General features: G+C 35.6%; 2 protein-coding genes across 2 annotated transcripts; one reads left to right on the top strand and one right to left on the bottom strand.

Annotated features, from left to right (window-relative positions):
- Positions 1 to 8,813: 8,813 nt before the first annotated feature.
- LOC107800284 (phosphoethanolamine N-methyltransferase 2) lies at positions 8,814 to 14,594 on the top strand. Its single transcript, XM_016623429.2, has 12 exons — positions 8,814 to 9,231; positions 9,380 to 9,495; positions 11,393 to 11,530; positions 11,679 to 11,816; positions 12,027 to 12,170; positions 12,607 to 12,717; positions 12,809 to 12,950; positions 13,228 to 13,508; positions 13,620 to 13,781; positions 13,876 to 13,929; positions 14,015 to 14,089; positions 14,329 to 14,594. The coding sequence occupies exons 1-12, from the start codon at positions 9,192 to 9,194 to the stop codon at positions 14,425 to 14,427; spliced, it is 1,500 nt and encodes a 499-aa protein (XP_016478915.1). The 5' UTR covers positions 8,814 to 9,191; the 3' UTR covers positions 14,428 to 14,594.
- Positions 14,595 to 15,403: 809 nt separating this feature from the next.
- LOC107800280 (uncharacterized) lies at positions 15,404 to 19,880 on the bottom strand. Its single transcript, XM_016623424.2, has 6 exons — positions 19,731 to 19,880; positions 18,292 to 18,567; positions 17,682 to 17,740; positions 16,392 to 17,350; positions 16,167 to 16,301; positions 15,404 to 15,804 (listed from the first exon to the last, which is right to left on the bottom strand). Exons 4-6 carry the CDS (start codon positions 16,812 to 16,814, stop codon positions 15,535 to 15,537), a joined length of 828 nt encoding a protein of 275 aa, XP_016478910.1. The 5' UTR covers positions 16,815 to 17,350; positions 17,682 to 17,740; positions 18,292 to 18,567; positions 19,731 to 19,880; the 3' UTR covers positions 15,404 to 15,534.

Here is a 19,880-nt window from a genome sequence, read left to right as displayed (position 1 = left end):
CAGTGTGTAGGCAAGCCTATAGGGCGTTATCAAATCCTGCAACTCTGAAACTGTTTCTACTACTTAATGTTGTTCTGATTTAATAGGCTTAAAATCAGTAGGAAAACTGATAGGGCCACTACTTCTGAGTTTATAAAATAAACTGTCTATCTTCTATGTCTTGATATTCACTTAGACATCATGTCTTAGGATATCGTTTAACAATACGACCCTTATTTGTGTTTGAATCGTGCTGCCTATGTGCGTTATTTGTGGAGGTAAACTTGAGCCTCTGATTGCTTCTTTTCTGCCTTATGTGCTAAGGTCCTATTTGTTCTTGCCTGTCGCCTTAGTATTTTCTCCTTTAAAACTTAGGGGTCTGTCTAGAACTGTCTATAGGTAGAGGTCCTAAATTTCCTCCAGGACCATTAAGAAGGGACGGATAACAGCACGCAATAGAGATCGCTAACCAACACTCGCTTTAATAACTACTAAGGGGGTGGGAAGGGTAGATATGGGTAGGGGTGTGAATCAGTCGGTTCGGTTGTGAATGTTATCAGTTTGGTATATCGGTTATTGGTTTATAAATATGCTAAACCGATAACCGAACCGATAAAATATCGAGTATCGGTTAGTCCGTTACGATCCTTATCGGTTCGGTTATCGGTTTACCCGATAAGAATAAAAAATATAAAAAAATAAAAAATCATGTCTTTATTATACAAAATCGTGATCATGCTATTAAGAGAAAGGAACTAAATTTTGCTCTTAAGAAAAGAGGATTAAATTTCAACTTTAGAAAAGAAAACTTTCTTTGCATTTAAAAATCCCAATGAATTTGATCTCAATTTTCAGAGTTATAAGTTAGTAGGAGTAAGGAATAAGACATTCAATAATCTAATCTTACTAACTATCTCACTCCAGGCAGGCATAAATCACAGAAACATAATAAAATCCTAATCTTGTAAATACTAATGAATTAGTGCAACAAAAGAACCAAATAGAAAAACAAAAAATCTGAACAATTAATTCTTTAAAGTTACTAAAAATCTTAACTGAAAAATTAATATGATAAATTCATAAAACTTTAAAACTCACGCTAAAAATTAAGGTCTAAAGATGAAAGAGTAACTTTCGAGAGAATGAGAGAATGAACCTATAAGGTGGCTTATTATACTTAGTAGGTAAAATTATAATTTTCTTAAAACTTATTGGGCTATCGACTAAACCGTTAATAAAATTGGGCAAACCGAGACCCGAACTGATTACCCAATAGTCAAATAATATTAAACCGTTATCGAACTATTTACCCAATAACCCGATATCGATAATCCAATAGTATTTTATCGGTTTGGGCTATCGGTTATACCCGCTATATGCCCAGCCCTAGATATGGGATATGATGACTACGCGTTAATGTCACGTGTAACCCCTCATTGAGGAGTGTTTACCGGACATTGTGTGGGGTGATCCCGTAGGCTAACCAACCTAGGACCCCTCCTTTCCCAAATCCCTTTTGTTTAAAAGTTTGTTTTATATGTATACAACTTGTTCAAAATCTTTGTATTATTATTTGAATTGTATAACGTCCAACGTGCTTTACTTGCAAATTATCTGATTCAACTATTTATTTGTTAATGGACTAATTCATAAGTTAAGTTCGGTCGGGACCCACCGTTGTAGACCGCGAGGGGTGCCTAACACCTTCCCCTCAAGGTTATTTCGAGCCCTTACCTTAAATCTCTGGTAATGCAAACCAATCCAAGAGTTAATCGCTCTAGGTGCTCTAACGCACCATAATTCCTTAGGTGCCGACTCTTCAAATACCCAATTCCCAAAAGGAAACGAGTTGTTCCCCATAAATATCGAAACCCGGACTTTTCTCCGCCGAGAAAAAAAGGGAGCGCGACAGAGGGAAATGAATATAATAGTGAAAAATTGTTATTCAACTCACTGTGTTTCTATGGCACTCACACATATACATACACGTGTAGCTAACCTCTATAACAAACAAACTAAGTATCTCATTAACTCCCTAACTGACTTATCATACATAAATAAGCTAAACCACTTCTCATAATCAGGTTACTCCTTTCTTCTCAACAGTAAACCCAAAAATACTAAATTACAATTAAGGTACAAAATTATGTGAACAGGTACAAAAGTAATTAATTAAATAAAGTACAACAAAAATATTAATCGACAAATATAATCATTTTTAAGCACCGTAAACTACCCCCTTGAAGACATTGAATGGAACTCTTTTCTTATTTTAGTGGTTAGAGTTTAAAAATTATTCTGGAAAGCAACTTAATACATAAAAATTATGGAATCGTCTGTTATCTATTTTTAACACCATGGTAGCTAGCTAGCTAGCTTTTATTTCATCATTTCTTTATTTGTTGCCTTTTTCTAATGAAAATTCCACTATCTCCCACCAAATCTTTTGGTAACACTAGATATTATATGATTTGAAATTTTGTGCAGCTCACTTAATTTAATTGCTATATACGAGATTGGATTCATATGAAGATTCCTTGTCCCAGATAAGAGATAAAAAAAACTAATTGCTAGATATTGTATGTCCCAGTCTCTCAGATAGGACAAAAAAATGAAAATTAAAATACAACAAGAAGAAAAATAAATAGTAGTATATAGTAATCCTTTATCCTGAGATCATGTGCACAAGAAAGAGCAACAGCACGTTAATATATTCTCAGGCTCCAAGGTGAAACTTTTAAAGTGAAAACTTGCAACCAACAAATCCAATAACGAAACAAAGCGAAAAGAAAGAAGTATAGATGTAAGTAAAAACATCACTTAATTTGATTTTGTTTCATTGATGAGAAAAAAGAAGTATAAATGTGGTTCATTTATTATTTATTCACAAGTAAATCCTGCAGTATAGAAATACTTGATTTTTAATTGTAGGATTTGACAGCAGAAAATAAGTTAATTATATGGATAAAAGCAATAGTAAATGTAATAATATTTTCAAGTAATATATATGTTCGAAAACTTTCCTTAACGCAAACGAATATAACTTTTAGGAATGTTATGTCTATTTTCTTTTTGTTGCTATAATTAGATAGATCAAATTGAGTGTGATTTTAAAACATTGGAACATTTATTCCGCATACTTCTCTAAAAATAAATCTTAAGCTAGCCTATATTTTGCAGAGTAATAAAAAGAAGAATACATTTTGAAAATAAAACCTATGAAAATAAAGATCATTTTGAAGGACTACATTTAGTGTGACTAGATCATTTATCAAAATAAAACTTACGAAAATAAAGATCATTTTGAAGGACTACATTTAGTTTTCTTTTTGCGGAGTTTTAGTGTTATTTTATTACCAAAATGAGTTCTCTTTTTAACCTCCAAAAATGTGCGTTATTGACATTAAAATTGCAATTTCACCCAATGTAAGGTTCAAATTTCATGGAACCCCTTTTGCTCTTCTTTTATTCTCCTCCCCCGATCGGTTGTTTTGAGAATTATAGCCCTGTTCCCCCCATTTACTGCTTATTTTATGCTCAATTGTAGTTATGTGACTTGTCGGAATAGTTGGTTTGGTTCCGGGGAAGTTTCGGAATGAATTGGGACACTTAGTCCCAAAGTTGAAAGCTTAAGTTAAAAGAGTTGATTGGATATTGACTTATGTGTAAACGACTCCATAATAGAATTTTAATGGTTCCGATAGCTCCGTATGATGATTTTGAACTTAGGAATGTGTCCGGATATTTATTTGAAAGTCTGTAGTTGAATTTGACTTGAAACGACAAAAGTTGGAAAAATTATAAGTTTTGGAAATTTAGAAGTTTGACCGAGAGTCGACCTTGTAGTTATCGAGCTTGAATTTTGATTCTGGAAATTGAAATAGGCCCGTTGTGTCATTTATGACTTGTGTGCAAAATTTGAGGTCAATTGGAATTGATATGATAGTTTTCGACATCAATTATAGAAGTTGGAATTTCTTAGTTTTCGTTATGCTTGAATTGGGATGCGATTCACATTTTTTATATTGTTTGATGTGATTTGAAACCTCGACTAAGTTCGTATCGTATTTTTAGGACGTGTTGGTATATTTAGTTGAGGTCCTACGGGCCTCGGGTGGATTTCAGATGATTAACAGATCAAATTTTGGACTTAAAACATTGTTGGAATTTTTGCCTCTGGTGTGATCGCACCTGCGATGGATATGGCCGCAGGTGCGCGACTGCAGAAGCGACAAAGTGGTCGTAGGTGCAGGCTAGAGCAGAGTGGGCAGTGGTTGCATGTGCGCACAGGTGGTCCATAGAAGCGGAGTCGCACCCGCGAATTAATGATTGTAGAAGTGGGAAATGGTGAACGGGCTGGTAAACGCAGGTGTGGAGGAAATTCAGCAGATACGGAGTCGCACCTTCAAGTGGTTCATCACAGAAGCGCAAATTGTATCGCGCCTATGGGACCGTAGGTACGATTAAATGGTTCGCAGGAGCGAAAACCCCTGGACAGATTATATTCGAAGGGGTTGCGGGATTTTGGCATGTTTGGACTTTAGAAGCTCGGTTCGGGGCGATTTTTGAGAGGGGATTCACGAGAATTCTGGAGGTAAGTCACTTGTGATCATTTTTATTCAATAATATTGAATTATCATTAAATTTTCCAACTAGTTTACGTGATTTGAGGTGTAATTTAAGAATTTTGGCATAGGAATTTGTATCATGACCCAAAATCTAACTAGTCGTGATGGCACCTAACCCAACCCACTAGGTAAGCCAATTCCAATGAAATTTAATAAGACAATTAATTAAAAGAAAATGTCTGAATCTCATACATTCCTCAAAGACTGGTACTACAAATCATGAGCGTTTAAGATTTAGGATTTACAAAGATGATATGAGATAGAGTAATCATCTGTTTGAAATATACATGAACAGATCTTTCATAAGTCTAGAGCTACCATGAACAAGAGACAGCTATAACCGGAATGTAAGTACATCTTCAAATCCAGCTCCGTCGACCACATCAACATCATCATCCAACATTTGCACGTAAAGTGCAGAAGTGTAGTATGAGTACAACTGATAGAGTTGTAGGATTGTTGATTTTGACTGCAATGTTCATCACAGGTTTGAGGCCCCCAATGAAGCGACTGATAGCATTCTCCTCTGATAAGGTCACCCTAGTCAAATTTCTTTCAAAGACTGCTTGATACTCTTTTAAACTCCCCAACTTCTTGATCTTCTTGATTTCCTCCATAGGATCATCAAAATCAGTACCAAATCTTTCGACTAAGGCAATCACATATTCATTCCAAGTAGCAGGTTGAATATAACAGGTGCCATTGGATTGCCTCTTCTTCTAAGTGTAAAGCAACAAACTCAATCCTCTCATCCATGGGTACTCTTTCCATTAAAGAGAATTGTTCAATTTTGAACATCCAAGATTTTAGGTCCTCACTTACAAATTGCAAGAACTCCATTCTTGACCATCGAGAAGGATTTGAATTGTAATCATGAGTGTAATCAGGACTCCTTTCACCATGTGATCTTTGTCTTGATTGCCTTCCTCCAGATGGTCCTTCGTCGTTCTCAGAAGGAGTTTTTCCCTTTTGCTTTTCTCCAGAAGTTGTAATCCGTTCCCTCAGCTCGTGTACTATTTGATCTAATCTTTTCAGATGAACTACTTTTCCAGCAAGAGTCCCCACCTCTGCTAGCATTTTCTGCATCATCTCTCTCAGTTCATCCATGTCTGAAAGTGAATTTTCATTGACAATGTCACCATTAGACCTAGTTCTTTTCGCCATGAGTGCTGAGAATTCGAAATCTCTGATACCAATTTTAACTGAATTGTTAATTACACTTGATTCAGGAATATACTTTAAGAATTCAACAGCTGTACAAGAGATCTACAGAGGATACTCGAGTGTTCCAGCCCAGAAATGGAGGAGAAGAAGATTGGAAGAAGAAGAAGAAGAATTAGAAATAGGAAATTGTAATACTTTCTTATTGATTTGTAATGAACTCAGTACAATTATTTATACTACTCGATTGGGAGTGGAAATTACAGCTTAGTTTGTTGAATCCAGCTAACTAACTTGACACTATGCTAACCGTTTTTCTGAACTAACTGTAACGACCTCGGCTGATGTGGCTTCAGTGGCTTCTTTAGCTTATAATATGTGTATCAAGTACACACGCCTGTTCTCTTGGGCGCTTTCCTAGGCGTGAGGTCCATTTTTATCGTGGGGCATGTACCTAGAAGATTATCCCAAATTAAAATGAAAATTTACTAATAGTTCCTTAATTTAAGCCTAATTTCTCAAATTTCTGTTTGTTAAATACTCAAGAAAAAAAAATTAAGTCTCAAACTATGAAAGTTTTTTTTTATACTTGGCCCTATTTTTATTTTATTTTTTCACTTTGTCTTCTTCTACCCAAGGTGAAATAAACCGTTCTTTTCTAACTACAAAAGTGATTACTGATGCAGTTTTTGTTATTTGTTAAGAGAGAATTATTGTTGATAAGTTACTTCCTCATGAGCGAAAGAAATGCAAGACCGTTGAGGTTAAATTTGTATGAGATGGAGCGGATAATCTGTTGTCTTAAAGGGAGAAATTCAAAAATAGCCAGATTTATAAGTGGTCATTCAAAAATAGTCACAGTTTTAAAAGTAATCGAAATTTAACCACTTTTTATGTAAAGATAAATCTGAATGAAAACACTGTTCAAAATTCGGAAAAATACTCCAGCATAATATACTGGAGCAGCAAAGTATACCGGTCCAGCATAATATGCTGGAAGTTCATACACAGGTGCACCGAACTCCAGTATATTATGCTGGACCGATCTCTGTTGCAGCAAAATAGTGGTTATTTTTTAATGATGTGGCAAATGCTGGCTATTTTTGAATGACCGATCCGAAAACTGGCTAGACCGTGCTATTTTAATCGTCTTAAGTGCTCTATTTTGATGACTGGTGGTGTGATAAAATAAAAATAATTTAGCTCTAGGACTAGAGTACTAATCCTTTACTCTTTCGTCTCAATTGTTATTATATTTCAATATTTTTTTGAAGTATTGCGAGTGCAACATGAGAAACTCTATGTTGTTTGTAATAAGCATGATATCTATTGTTTCTTGTTAATGCAGTGAAATGCTTCTGTAAAATAAAAAGCAATTTTATGTACATCTTTCACTTGTTTTATAATTTTTTCATAATTTCCATGTAATTGAATTTTCTTAAAATATTCCAATTTTATTGTTTAAAAAATATAAAAAATAGGAAATTGTATGAGGCGCCCTATTTGGTCGCCCCCATTTAACCTATACCCATTTTTTAAAACACTTTTAACTTGTACCCACTTTTTAAATAACTTCAGCTCCTTTCTCCTCCTCCTCCTCCTCCTCCTCCTTCTCCTCCTTCGTTTTCTTCTTCTTCTTTCTTTCTTTCTTTCTTTCTTCGTTCTCATCGTCCAACTCATAATCTTATAGGGAATCGAAGGAATCATCTAGACTTATTCTTTTTACTTTCTCATGTACATAATAATGATGTGAATGCTTGAATTAGTAAAAAAATGAATTAAGTTGACAATGTTGAGCATATACCATGCTACAAATATCACCATTGTTGTTGTCAGTTTCCTCCCAAGAAATCCAAAAGGAAAACAAGCTAGATATGGCTAAATACACAGCCTTCGTTGCCCTTCTCTTTTGTCTTCTCCTTGTCGCTGCTACTGGTGAGTCAAATTAAGTAGCTTATTTTTTTTAATCAAATTAAAGGATTGGGATGTTCAGGATTGTCCCAAGATACAAAACAAAAACTTCCTTCGATAAAAACTTAAGCTCTAGAACTGAAGTTCAACAGTTCCAAAACAAAAACTTCAGCTCTAGAGCTGAAGTTCGCCAGTTACAAAACAAAAACTTCACCAGTTACAAAAACAAAGACTTCAGCTCTAGAGCTGAAGTTCGCCAGTTACAAAACAAAAACTTCAGCTCTAGAGCTGAACTTCAGGCCCGGCTACTAGAATGCTGAAGTTTTGCGTGATTGCCTTTGCTATTTCAGCCCCGTATGCTGAAGTTATGCGACAAAGTGGGTACGTTTGCAATTTTTTTTACAAAGGAGACACAAGTTAAAACGTGACACAAAAAGTGGGTATAGATGCAAATGCTTAAAGTTTCATGGTCTTACACGCAGGGCCTCGGGGCTTATGCTTCGCTTTATTACAAATAAAATAAAATGTATCGCCTAACTCTCCAAGCCTTTTAAAATACTAGTCATATATCTATTAATTTGGGGTAAATAGTGATAAAAATAGCACGGTATAGCCAATTTTCGAACTGGTCATTCAAAAATAGCCAGCATTTATGAAGTCAATGAAAAATAGCCACTATTTTGCTGCAACAGAGACCGGTCCAGCATAATATACTGGAGTTAGGTGCACCTGTGTGTGAACTCCAGCACATTATGCTGGACCGGTATACTTTGCTGGCTCCAGTATAATATACTGGAGACTGGAGCACCGGTGCTCCAAACTCCAGTATATTATATTGGACAATTATACTTGCTGGAACTCCAGTATAATATACTGGCGTATTTTTCGGGTTTTGAATAGTATTTTCGCTCAAATTTATCTTTACATGAAAAATGATTAAATTTCGATTACTTTTGAAACTAGCTAATTTTTAACGACCAGTTGTAAATTTGGTTATTTTTGAATTTCTCCCTAAACAGTGCGATAATAATTAAGCTCTGGTAGGCCCTTGTCAAGAAGGAGAATCTCCAAAACGACATCACGTGGCATAGGCCCACTAGTCATAACAGATCCTTCCCCACCACCCACCCACGCACGCAACTCTCGTCTCTACGATTCCCCTCCTCACAAATTCACCACCATTTCAAACAATCAACCTCTGCTCCTTCTGTTAAACAAAATACCAAAAAAATAGCTACGTAGGGGGGTCATCTTTTTTTTATTTCATTGCCTATAAATAGATAGACCACCGCCTGTAACAAAAACCATAAGCATTTTACGTTAGCTGATGCAGCAGAAAGGCAGAAGCAATAACCGTAGATCAAGATCCTTTTCTAGATCCCGTACTGCCGTTGAGGGTCATTAGTAACATACACCCCCCTCCTCACATTGTCACAATAATTATAATCTTGTTTAAAAATTAATTAAAAAAGATTATAACATTTTCGTGTTCTTGATCAAATATCACAAACAATGGCTCCTGTTATTTCTGCTGCTGCTGCTGCTTCTTCAGGTTTGAAATGTTCCTTGCTTCTTCTTCTTCTTCTTCTTTTTTTTTTTTGTTTGAATGAAATGAGGATTATATAGCTATTAAAATGTGATTATTCTTTGTTTGGGACGTCTATTATTAATGATTTTGATTATGAATATGTTGTGTACAGAACAAGAACGTGATGTTCAGAAGAATTATTGGATCGAGCACACATCGGAACTCACTGTTGAGGCTATGATGCTTGATTCTAAAGCAGCTGATCTTGACAAAGAAGAGAGGCCCGAGGTATTAATATTTGCCTTCTTCTCTATATTGACTTCTGGGGAGATCGCTTTATGGCTCGTTACAATGTTACAAATGTTCTTTTAGTTATATGTCGTTCTGACAGGTAGGGGTAAGGTCTGCATACATACTACCCTCTTCACACCCTATTTGTTAGTTGTTGTTGTCGTCGTCTGACTGGAGCTCGATAAAATAACACACGAGATTGGTAATAAAACATAGGAGATTTTGAAGGGTTATTTTTTTCTATTCAAATTATAACTAGTCATAGGAGTCATAGGGTTATTCAAACAAGGGTTGATTCCCTCATTCCTTGTATGATTCATTTTTTTTTATTTGTTTAGGATAAGGATATTCTCTTTGTGGTCTTCATTTTGAAGTACTATTTCTGAGTCATTTTCATGAATATTCAATAATAGAATATGCCCTTTATTTTGCCAAAATAAGGTGGTGTAGTGCTTAATTGTTGTTTTGATATTATGTACTATCATTTATTTGCTGTCTGATATAATGACTTGATACCACCTACCCTGTTGTCTCACAAACTAACAACTAACCAAGATTTGTTAAATTTAGATTTTACTGTTGATTGATCTGAAATGGAGTGCACATTTTACTGTTAAGAATCAATATTATGTTCAGTTCTCTGTTTAAAAGTGAGAATAAACCTTAATTTTTAATTTGTCACACCTCTTCCCAATCAAAGCTATTTACTGTAGGCATCAAGGAGAGAAATTAGTGAAAAAGTAAACTGTCTAACTAATTAATGATTCTTTGGATCTGTTTCTTGCTTGATATTACTGGAGCTTTCCACTTGGACATTGTTCCTTTTAATATATCCTAAATTGCAAGATCTATGCGCTTTAAGGAGGATTCGCAACTTTGGGACTTTAATTGACACATGCTCATTTTTACTACTTCTTCATCCCAACAAGGAAGAAAAAAGGAGGAAAAAAAGGAGAGAAAAACATGTAGAGGTCAATCTTTAAACAATTTTTGGTTACAAAGAGCAAAGTCATAAAAATTTTAATGACGGCAGGCACCATATGTTTGCCTCCAGTTAACAAAAAGTAGGGGTGCTTGCTTATGACCCCTTGAATAGCGATGCTTGAACATTTCAGTTGTCCCAAATGTTGGATCCAATAGTTTCTTTCTATTCGCTGGCTTCGTTTGATCATTAGATATAAGTTCTCTGAAAGATTGCACTTCTTTATTGTGATCATGGAACTTTGGTTTTACTAACATGATCCTTGGCTTATGTTTTCCTTCTTAGTTACTAGTCTTTTCCTTGGGCGCATATAGTGGAAGAATACCAACAGCAAAAAGACCATGATGATTTATGTCATATCTAGTGACAAAAGGAGCTGGTACTAACATTCAGGCTAAAGTTATAGTTTAGTGTGTTTTTCCCTGTGATCTCCTTAACTCGTAGTTATCAAGAATTACCTTGTGCATCGCCATATTTAATTGAGAAGCTTAACGGGAAGTTATACTAGTGATCTGGATAACTTTGCCCAGTTCAATTGCACTGTATTACAACAAGTAGAGGAGTTTTGATCCGTCTAATTCCACTACTTTTCAGTAACTATGGGTGGGAATCTTTATTTGTTATGTATGCTGCTATCCATATATGATTTAGAGTGATCTGTTTTAATATACAGCCTGTTTCTTCTTTTAGACGCTTATTGTCTTGAGCCAATGCATATATATATATATATATATCTGATGTTACTACATATCCAAAAGTTACTCTAATTTTCATTTTAACAGGCTGCTTTTATATTGTTTTTACTTGAGTCTGTTCTTGAATTGCACGTTGAGTTTAGTTTGTTTTGCGAGTTTGACATGGTTGCTGTTAGACATGTGACAAATATTTGAAACTTGTGAATGGTCATTTTAGGTGCTCTCTCTACTCCCATCATATGAAGGGAAATCAGTGCTAGAACTGGGTGCTGGTATTGGCCGTTTCACTAGTGAATTAGCAAAGAATGCTGGGCAGCTTTTAGCATTGGACTTTATTGAAAGTGCAATTAAAAAGGTTTGTGACATTTACATTCTCTGTCTCTTTTTATGGGGGCTGTGACTGAGTTTGTTCAGAAGGTTCTCTTGTTAATGGATGCTTAAGTGATGATAAGTTTACTGAATAAATTTTTCTTTTTCCTCATCTTTTGTTTTGCTTATTGCAGAATGAAAGCATCAATAGCCATCATAAGAATGTCAAGTTTATGTGTGCTGATGTGACTTCTCCAGATTTGAAGTTTTCACCTGAATCAGTGGACTTGATATTTTCAAACTGGCTACTGATGTATCTTTCTGACGAAGAGGTACTTTTATTTTCATCTTCTGCCTGATCTTTTGCTTGAAAAAAATCGCAAATGTACATTTAATGATTAGATTGACTAATTCTCCATGTTTAGATCAGTAAGATGGTAACTTGATGGTAAAATCACAATTTTAGGGATATCTCTTGCTCTTTGCCACTTTAACAGGTACTGCTTTAACGCTTGAAACTGTTTCTTTTTGCGTGATTGAAGGTCCAGAGTCTTGTGGAGAGAATGGTAAAATGGTTGAAAGTTGGAGGCTACATATTTTTCAGGGAGTCATGCTTCCATCAATCAGGAGACCACAAGCGAAAGAACAACCCAACTCATTATCGGGAACCTAGATTTTATACAAAGGTCTTAACTTTTCTTCCATTTCTTTTCCCGTTGGAAAAATACTACTATGAGCAAACTCCATGTTGATCACAGAAACTTGTTATTTTCTTGGCATTAACAGTTAAATCAGTGCATGAAGTACTTTTTTACCAACGATTTGGCTCCGTGGAATAAAATTTGTTATCACACTTCAGAATTGTGTTTTCTTTCCCTTTTTCCTGCGTTTCCGGAGAAATTGAATAAATCTCTTTAAAGAAATCCTTAATAACATATTAATTTTTCTGCAATTTTATTAGGATTTCTATTGAATTAATAGCTGAATTGGAATCATTACCTGTTTTTCTGTTTAAGAATTGTTAATCATTGCCTTTGTTTTGCTTGGTGCATTTGACACCAAAACAATCATTGCCTTTGTTTTGCTTGGCTTAACCTACTCGAGTCCTTTACTTGCATGCAGGTTTTTAAAGAATGCCATTTAAATGCTGGTGATGGAAAATCATTTGAACTTTCTCTCATCGGTTGCAAGTGCATTGGAGCTTATGTTAAAAACAAAAAGAACCAGAATCAGGTACATAGATTTTCTTCCCTCATTGCCCCTTTTGTTATTTACTGTTACCCCGAACATCCAATCACCGCACTCTTTGCTTCGCATCTTGCAGATTTGTTGGTTATGGCAGAAAGTTAATTCTGAGGAAGACAGGGGTTTCCAGCGTTTTCTGGACAATGTTCAATACAAGTGTAGTGGCATACTGCGATATGAACGTGTCTTTGGAGAAGGTTATGTGAGCACCGGTGGAGTTGGTAAGCCCCTAAGATTCCTCGCCTCTCTTGTCTTGATCACTGAGAATCCAACTCCATGCAGTATACTAGAGTATCTCTTAATTATATTTGTCGGCCTGAAGGTTATAACGAAAGAGTTTTCACAGTTTCATTTTTTCTTTTTAAGTTTTCCATCTCCTGTCTGCTTGCAAATTCTCTTCTTTAACTTTAATCTGATCATTCCACTCAAAATCATTTAATCCTACCTTATGCTGTGCTTTATCTAGTTTTTGCTGATTAGGCATTTAATCTTGAGCAGATACCACAAAAGAATTTGTCTCCATGTTGGATCTTCAACCTGGCCAAAAAGTCCTTGATGTTGGCTGTGGCATAGGTGGAGGTGATTTTTACATGGCTGAGAATTATGATGTTCATGTTGTTGCCATTGACCTCTCAATCAACATGATATCATTTGCTCTTGAGCGTGCTATTGGTCTAAAATGTGCCGTTGAATTTGAGGTTGCTGATTGCACAAAGAAAACATATCCTGATGGCACATTTGATGTGATTTACAGTCGAGACACTATCCTTCACATCCAAGTAATTTCCTTTCTTTCAACATGAATCTTCAAAAATCGTTTCTACATGAATCGCCTTCTCTATATGGCTGTTTTATTTGTCTGCTTACGGTTAAATATGGTGTACTTTCAGGACAAACCTGCATTATTCAGATCTTTCTACAGGTGGCTGAAACCAGGAGGCAAAGTCCTCATAAGCGATTACTGCAAAAGCCCGGGACCAGCATCAGAAGAGTTTGCAGGGTATATTAAGCAAAGGGGTTATGATTTACATGATGTTGCAGAATATGGCCAGGTATATATCCATTCTAACAAGCACCTCCCCTTCTCTTCTCTGCTTCATATGTGTTGTATGACAGTGCTTCTTATGCGTTTTCCCCTTAATATAGATGCTCAGAGATGCTGGTTTTGATGAAGTTATTGCTGAGGATCGAACTGAACAGGTGCGTTAGGCAGATCTTGTTTTCTTTGTAAATGAACGCTAGCTAAGATATTGAGACAAACCTAATAGATTTTTACTTATTGCAGTTCATTAATGTTCTCCAAAAGGAGTTAAATACTGTGGAGAAGGAAAGAGATTCATTTATCCAGGAGTTCTCAGAAGTGAGTGATTTATTATCATCTTCGATCATTTTGTAATTTTTCCATTCTTTCTTTAGCTGAGGGTCTACCGGAAACATTCTCTCTGCCCTTCCAGGGTAGGGGTAAAGCTGCGCACATCCTACCCTCCCCAGACCGCATTTATGGGATTACACTGGGTGGTTGTTGATCATTTTGTAATTTCCCTTTTTGTGGGGTCAAGGATTACTTCTTAACTTTTGTTTCTGATATTAATTTTACAGCAAGATTACAATGAAATAGTTGGAGGTTGGAAAGCTAAGCTAATCAGGAGTTCATCCGGGGAGCAGAGGTGGGGTTTGTTCATTGCCAAGAAGAAGTGAATATCAAACTGAAGGATGTATCTTGGTTTTCCTTCATGTCCTTGTAATCGATGTACTCGTATGTTCTTCTGTTGGCCTTGTAATAATAATGTTTTTACATCTTTAGGGTGTAATATCAAGTGTCAGATTGAATCATTAGATTATAAAGTTTTTGACTACTACTGTTATCTTGGAGGGATTTGTTCTGAATTCAAGCTGACAACAATCCTTATGCTGCTACTAGTCTAGAGTCCTTAAGTCTGTTTATCACAGACCATAGCCCAACAAATTGCAAAGCCAAAACAAGATTAGGACCGTCTTTTTCATCCTATGCTGACTCCGGCCTAGGCTGGCTTCTCATTGAACCTCTTGTTAGAGAAATGCACTTGTTCGTCATCGGTTGTGTAAGGGTCTCCTAAAGGGTTTATAATGTCCTGAACCACTCCACCTATGATTAGTCGTTCTTCGCCTTAATTGTTATTTAAGCAAGTAATAGTTCTGTCTTGGTCCGAATGGGGATATCATTTCTCCTCTGCATGTCCATTGCCGTAAGGTTTTGGGTTGGATGCTCAAATTCTTTCACACCTGTCCATGCACGCCAAAAAACGCAGTAACTTCTAAATATCTATCCACACGTTTTGTAGTCGTTCTTTGCTGCATTGGCCTTTTCACTCTCCACGATAACAAAATGTTCCACTATATCACAAAATTAAATTTTTTGTGAGTATAAAACTTCAAAAACTACTTTAGAAAAAATTGAATTGACGTTGTAATGTAGTTCTAATACATGTTTAAAGAACATATGAATACACATCTAGTTAAAAAATGACAAGTGCTGCTGGCATTGAATTTTGCCCACTTTCTATGAATACAATTAAACACTATTCCAAATCACACGGTTAACATAGATAGATTGTATTGAAAACTTGAATAGGAAATTACAGATATTAAAGGAAGCACTGATAGAGAACGTCTAAGATACGAAAACAAGTAAGCATTACTCGAAATCACTGCATCTGCTCCTAGTATTGCGTATAGCATGGATTTAGAGTGCTTGTAAATCATAACTGTTACTGATAAATATTTGATAATTCAACTCAGTCATAGCTATAGTGCTCAGAGGGTGATTTAAAGGATCACCAGCTCGACTCCTTTGGAAAATTTTCCTTGTAGCTGTCGCCAAGCCTGACTTCTGGCTTTTCGCTCAACTTTGGAATATGACTGATCGCAAAGACTAACGATGAATTTCTCAAGCGCTAAAGATTTTTTGACAAGGTAATTTATCAATTCCTCATCAGCTGTACCGCCAAGATAACCTTCATATCGGACCACTTTGAGATGTCGTCTAGGTAGCGGTAGAATAGTTCCACCATAGATCCTTGTATCAGACCAGTCAATCTGAAAACGAAAAAAGAAATACAAATACAATTATATTCTGAAATATAGTAAATCTTTCTTTATTATAATCTGACTCAGAAATTAAATCAAAGACAGGGGTTAAATTAGTGTGGCAACGTATAGATTATGCGAATCCCTCAAATCCTTCATCAGACAGACACAGTACTAGCACATCCTATAATAGTACTAGATTCCTCCGGAAACATCCAATATTAGTTTCCAGAAATACAAAAGCAAGTAAGACATGACAGATCATGGTCCCAACTCTCGTTGAGTCCGAAAAGAGTGGACACCATATCAGAAGTAAAAGGACGTGTTTAACCATATTTCAAAAGAAAATGAATAAATAAATAAATCTCTACCTTGATGTCGAACATTTGCAGGTATGGAGATGCCTGCAGAAGTGGAGTAACTTCAAGTAGAGTGCAATCGACAACGCTCAATATAAGCCATTTGAGATTGTTGAATTTCGGGAAAGAATGATGAAAATCAAGAGCCTGGAAAAGATAAAATAATTAGAAGGAAGACTAGGAAAAAAAGGCACCAAAACTTTGTTTTATTCTTTATGGAAGAGGGAAATTGCTTACCCTCAATTGGTCACAACTAACTTCAAGTGAAAGCTTCTCCACTTCACTGAATTTTGTTGCAATCAAATCAATGAGAATAGGCAGCGATTCACGGTAAATCTCAATTTGAAGATTCACAACCGAAGAAACATTCTTTAGAGACAAGTTTGTTTGCTTCGTTCCCTTGAAACTAAAGGAGATAAGATTGGCATTACAGATCTCCAAATAATCTATTCTGCATCGATATATTTCCAAATGCTTCAACTTGAGGGAAGGACCAATTATTAGATGTTCCAATACCCGAGAATTTCTTATAGATAACTGTTCAAGAAGAGGATAGCTGGAGAGGAAAATCTCGGCAACTTGATGGCACACATCAATGTAGGCTAGAGTTAAGACTTTTGAGAGCCCCAAAGCCAAAGAGGGAAGCATCATTACTTCCATGACTTAAAAGCTCAAGGGGAATGGAATATCGATCGGATTCTACCCAATAACCAATTAGCAAGAATAATTCAAGGCTTTCAACCTTCTTTGATGATGCAAACTTGAGCCATTTATCAATTTCACATTTGAAATTACCTTCAGAAGGAAGACGGACACTAAATTCTTCTAAAGTATGAGATCTGTGTAAATCCAGAACATGATTGATCAAATTTATATGCCTCAGTCCTTCCTTTTCGCAAAAATCTAGATTCAACGCCTTATCCCCGAACTCTGAGATTACATCAAAGTTCAGACATGTGACAAAGGTATCGCCATCGACTTGAAAGGGAACTTGTGCGCACCGCTTCTCTCAATGTCAACTGAGAAAGAATTGACACAAGAATTTCATCTGGCAACTGGGAAAGCCTATCCTCCATTACTACATAGCTGGAGTAGCAACTATTATTACGCTGCTCATACTCTGATAATAATGGCAACTGGCAAAACGTATCCTCCATTACCACATGGCTAGAATAGCAACTATCATTTTGCTGATGCTGTGACAATAACACCAAAATGAAAGGTCACGATATAGTCGAAATTTCGTGAATACATCCCAAAACAATTTGATATGAGACTGCAATAAATGAAGCCAAAGTAAAAGACAACAGTTTAAGCCAAAAGCTAATAGCTTCTAAACTGAATGCGAAAAAGAATCCGAACCTTCATTAACTAAAATTCTATTAACCAAGCCAAGAGAAACTCAGCAAAACTAATTGTCTTATGATAGTGAAATCAAGATTGAATTTTGTAGTCGCCAAAAGAACTAAGTACTTGTGCCCAAGTTATATATTTGACAAATGAAGAGACTGATCAGAGAGACTTTACCTTTGTTATATTTGGGTGGATGCTAAATTGGTGTCCTCTACGACATTCTGGAACTTCATCTGTCGAAGGTTGGCCATCCAAAAATCAATACGGAACCATCCATTGTAATAAGATAGATAATACATCATTGATCCCAGATATAATAAATTAAAGGAGTCATTTGCTTTAGAAGCAATTTATGCAGGGATTAGTAATGCAGGTACAATAATGCAAATATTAGTAATGCAGAGATTGTTATGCAAAGATTAGTAATGCAGTAATTAATAGTGCAAGGGTTACTTCTCACTAGATGTTTGGTTTGTTGTACTAAAAATTATTATACAATATATCTTTTAAATGTGCTTTTATTTTTTTAACAGACTAAAATATTGGTCTACTTGAAGGGTTATTTTCTTTACTTAATATTTTAAATTCATGTTGTTAATACTTGCATTCTTATTTCATATTCTATCCCACATAAAATTATGACGGCTTTCCGCAGATCTTATGCGAGTATTAGTTATTTGAAAAAGTGGAACCAAACGATCATGAACATCAAACTCGAAAAGGAATAAATTGAACCAAAGTGAAATGTAATATACTACTGAAATACCCTATGCTTTTCCCTCACCTATGATTTCAAAACCAGCACGATTGGCTATCTCAATAATACCCGAGAGATTTTCCTCAGAAATAAAAGATGGAATAACTATCTTCCTCACAAGCTTCTCTTCCTCATCTGCTAGCCGAGCCAAACAGCTCATGTCTTTTTCTGTTGTGACCAGATGTTAAGGAAGGGAAATGAGCTTCTGGCGAATGTTTGCCAGCTTCTCCAAATCCTTTTTATGCTTCTGATAGGACATTTGTAACTTGTTCCGTGCAGTTGCTAGTTGTTTCAACATTTTACCTGCATCATAATTACATACATGTATAGTTAAAAATCAAAAAAGCATAATAGTATAGGTGGAATAATGAGAGGAAGGAGGTCATTAAAGAAATCGCAGAGAGTGAGACAACTCAACTTGAATGTGCATCACCCCTATCACCACATAGTAATTTCCTTACTTTATTTATGACTCGTCATTGAACAATCCCTCTAAGAAAGTTGGCATTGCTCCATTCTTTGTGTTAGCTCAAAAATCTTTATAATCAAACATTGTTCGATGAACCAACTTCACATTGCAGTACAAGATATCAAAATGTAACTGCTTCTAAATTGACTCAAAATAACAAGAAAAACACAGTAGCTCAATGAACAAGTTGATATAATTATCATGCACTTCAAATTCAGAATATATACACTATCATATGAAACAAATAAATCTTAACAGAAGTAAGAATTCATCCTCAAGCAAGTGGGAGGATGACATCATACCTATTAATTTTAATCTCCGCAACACAGGCAAAAGTACTACAGAATTTGCAGAAGATGATATAAAGTAAATAATAAAAGAGGAGATTCATATTTCGGTTTTTCTTTCCACAGCTAAAGTGCAAAACACAATTAGAAAAAGCCATCATGGAGTAATCATGTAAAAAAATTTACAATCTAAATACATACATATAGCCAGCAGCGTAACCAGAAATTCCGCCAAGAATATTCAAACTTTTATAATTGGTGCCTTGTTATATAGAGCAGACAGGACATATAATATTTTAAGAAAGAAGTACAGATCCTAATTTTTCCCCAGAAACAATTAGGAAGTAGGAAAATCACCTATGTTAGGTGAAAAACAAGTACCTATGTCAATAAATTTGAACCAACATATGCTATAAATCTTGTGACAATGCTTCCTAAATTGGAGTACTTACAAAAACAAACAAGAGAAACACAGTTAAGATATTCTTTAATGGACTTAAAAATAATATGGTGCAGTTTTAGATTTTGGAAGAGTCGCATTTCGAAATCAAACTGTCCCAAGACATAAACACATCAATTTCACAGCCCCAAACTCATGCAACATATAAAAATAGATAGTCATATACACATCCCCAAACGCACAAACACATCAATTTCAGAAAAAAAATTTATATAATATAATATAACTAAAAGGAGAGTAAGAATAATACCTTTTCAGATAGATAGCAGCAGAAGGTGGAATCAGCCGAGAGTTGCTGACTTGAGGGCAGCTGCAACGAACAGTGGGGAATCGGCAAAAGGATTTTTTTGTTCTGTGCAAGAGCTACTGCCTACGGATGAAGACAAATTTAAACCTTCAC

Source organism: Nicotiana tabacum, chromosome 20, assembly GCF_000715075.1.
Source record: "Nicotiana tabacum cultivar K326 chromosome 20, ASM71507v2, whole genome shotgun sequence".
Lineage (NCBI taxonomy): Eukaryota > Viridiplantae > Streptophyta > Magnoliopsida > Solanales > Solanaceae > Nicotiana > Nicotiana tabacum.
The sequence above is the reverse complement of the archived record's forward strand: the minus strand, read 5'-3'. Positions and strand labels throughout refer to the sequence as shown.

Bases quoted from the DNA above. Each gene is read 5' to 3' on its own strand.
- LOC107800280 (XM_016623424.2), bottom strand. From the start codon at position 16,814: ATGGAAGTAATGATGCTTCCCTCTTTGGCTTTGGGGCTCTCAAAAGTC. The intron at 16,302-16,391 runs GTAAGCAATTTC...TATCTTTTCCAG, and splicing joins TTAGTTGTGACCAATTGAGG to GCTCTTGATTTTCATCATTC. The intron at 15,805-16,166 runs GTAGAGATTTAT...TTTCGTTTTCAG, and splicing joins TGCAAATGTTCGACATCAAG to ATTGACTGGTCTGATACAAG.
- LOC107800284 (XM_016623429.2), top strand. From the start codon at position 9,192: ATGGCTCCTGTTATTTCTGCTGCTGCTGCTGCTTCTTCAG. The intron at 11,531-11,678 runs GTTTGTGACATT...TGCTTATTGCAG, and splicing joins TTGAAAGTGCAATTAAAAAG to AATGAAAGCATCAATAGCCA. The intron at 12,951-13,227 runs GTAAGCCCCTAA...AATCTTGAGCAG, and splicing joins TGTGAGCACCGGTGGAGTTG to ATACCACAAAAGAATTTGTC.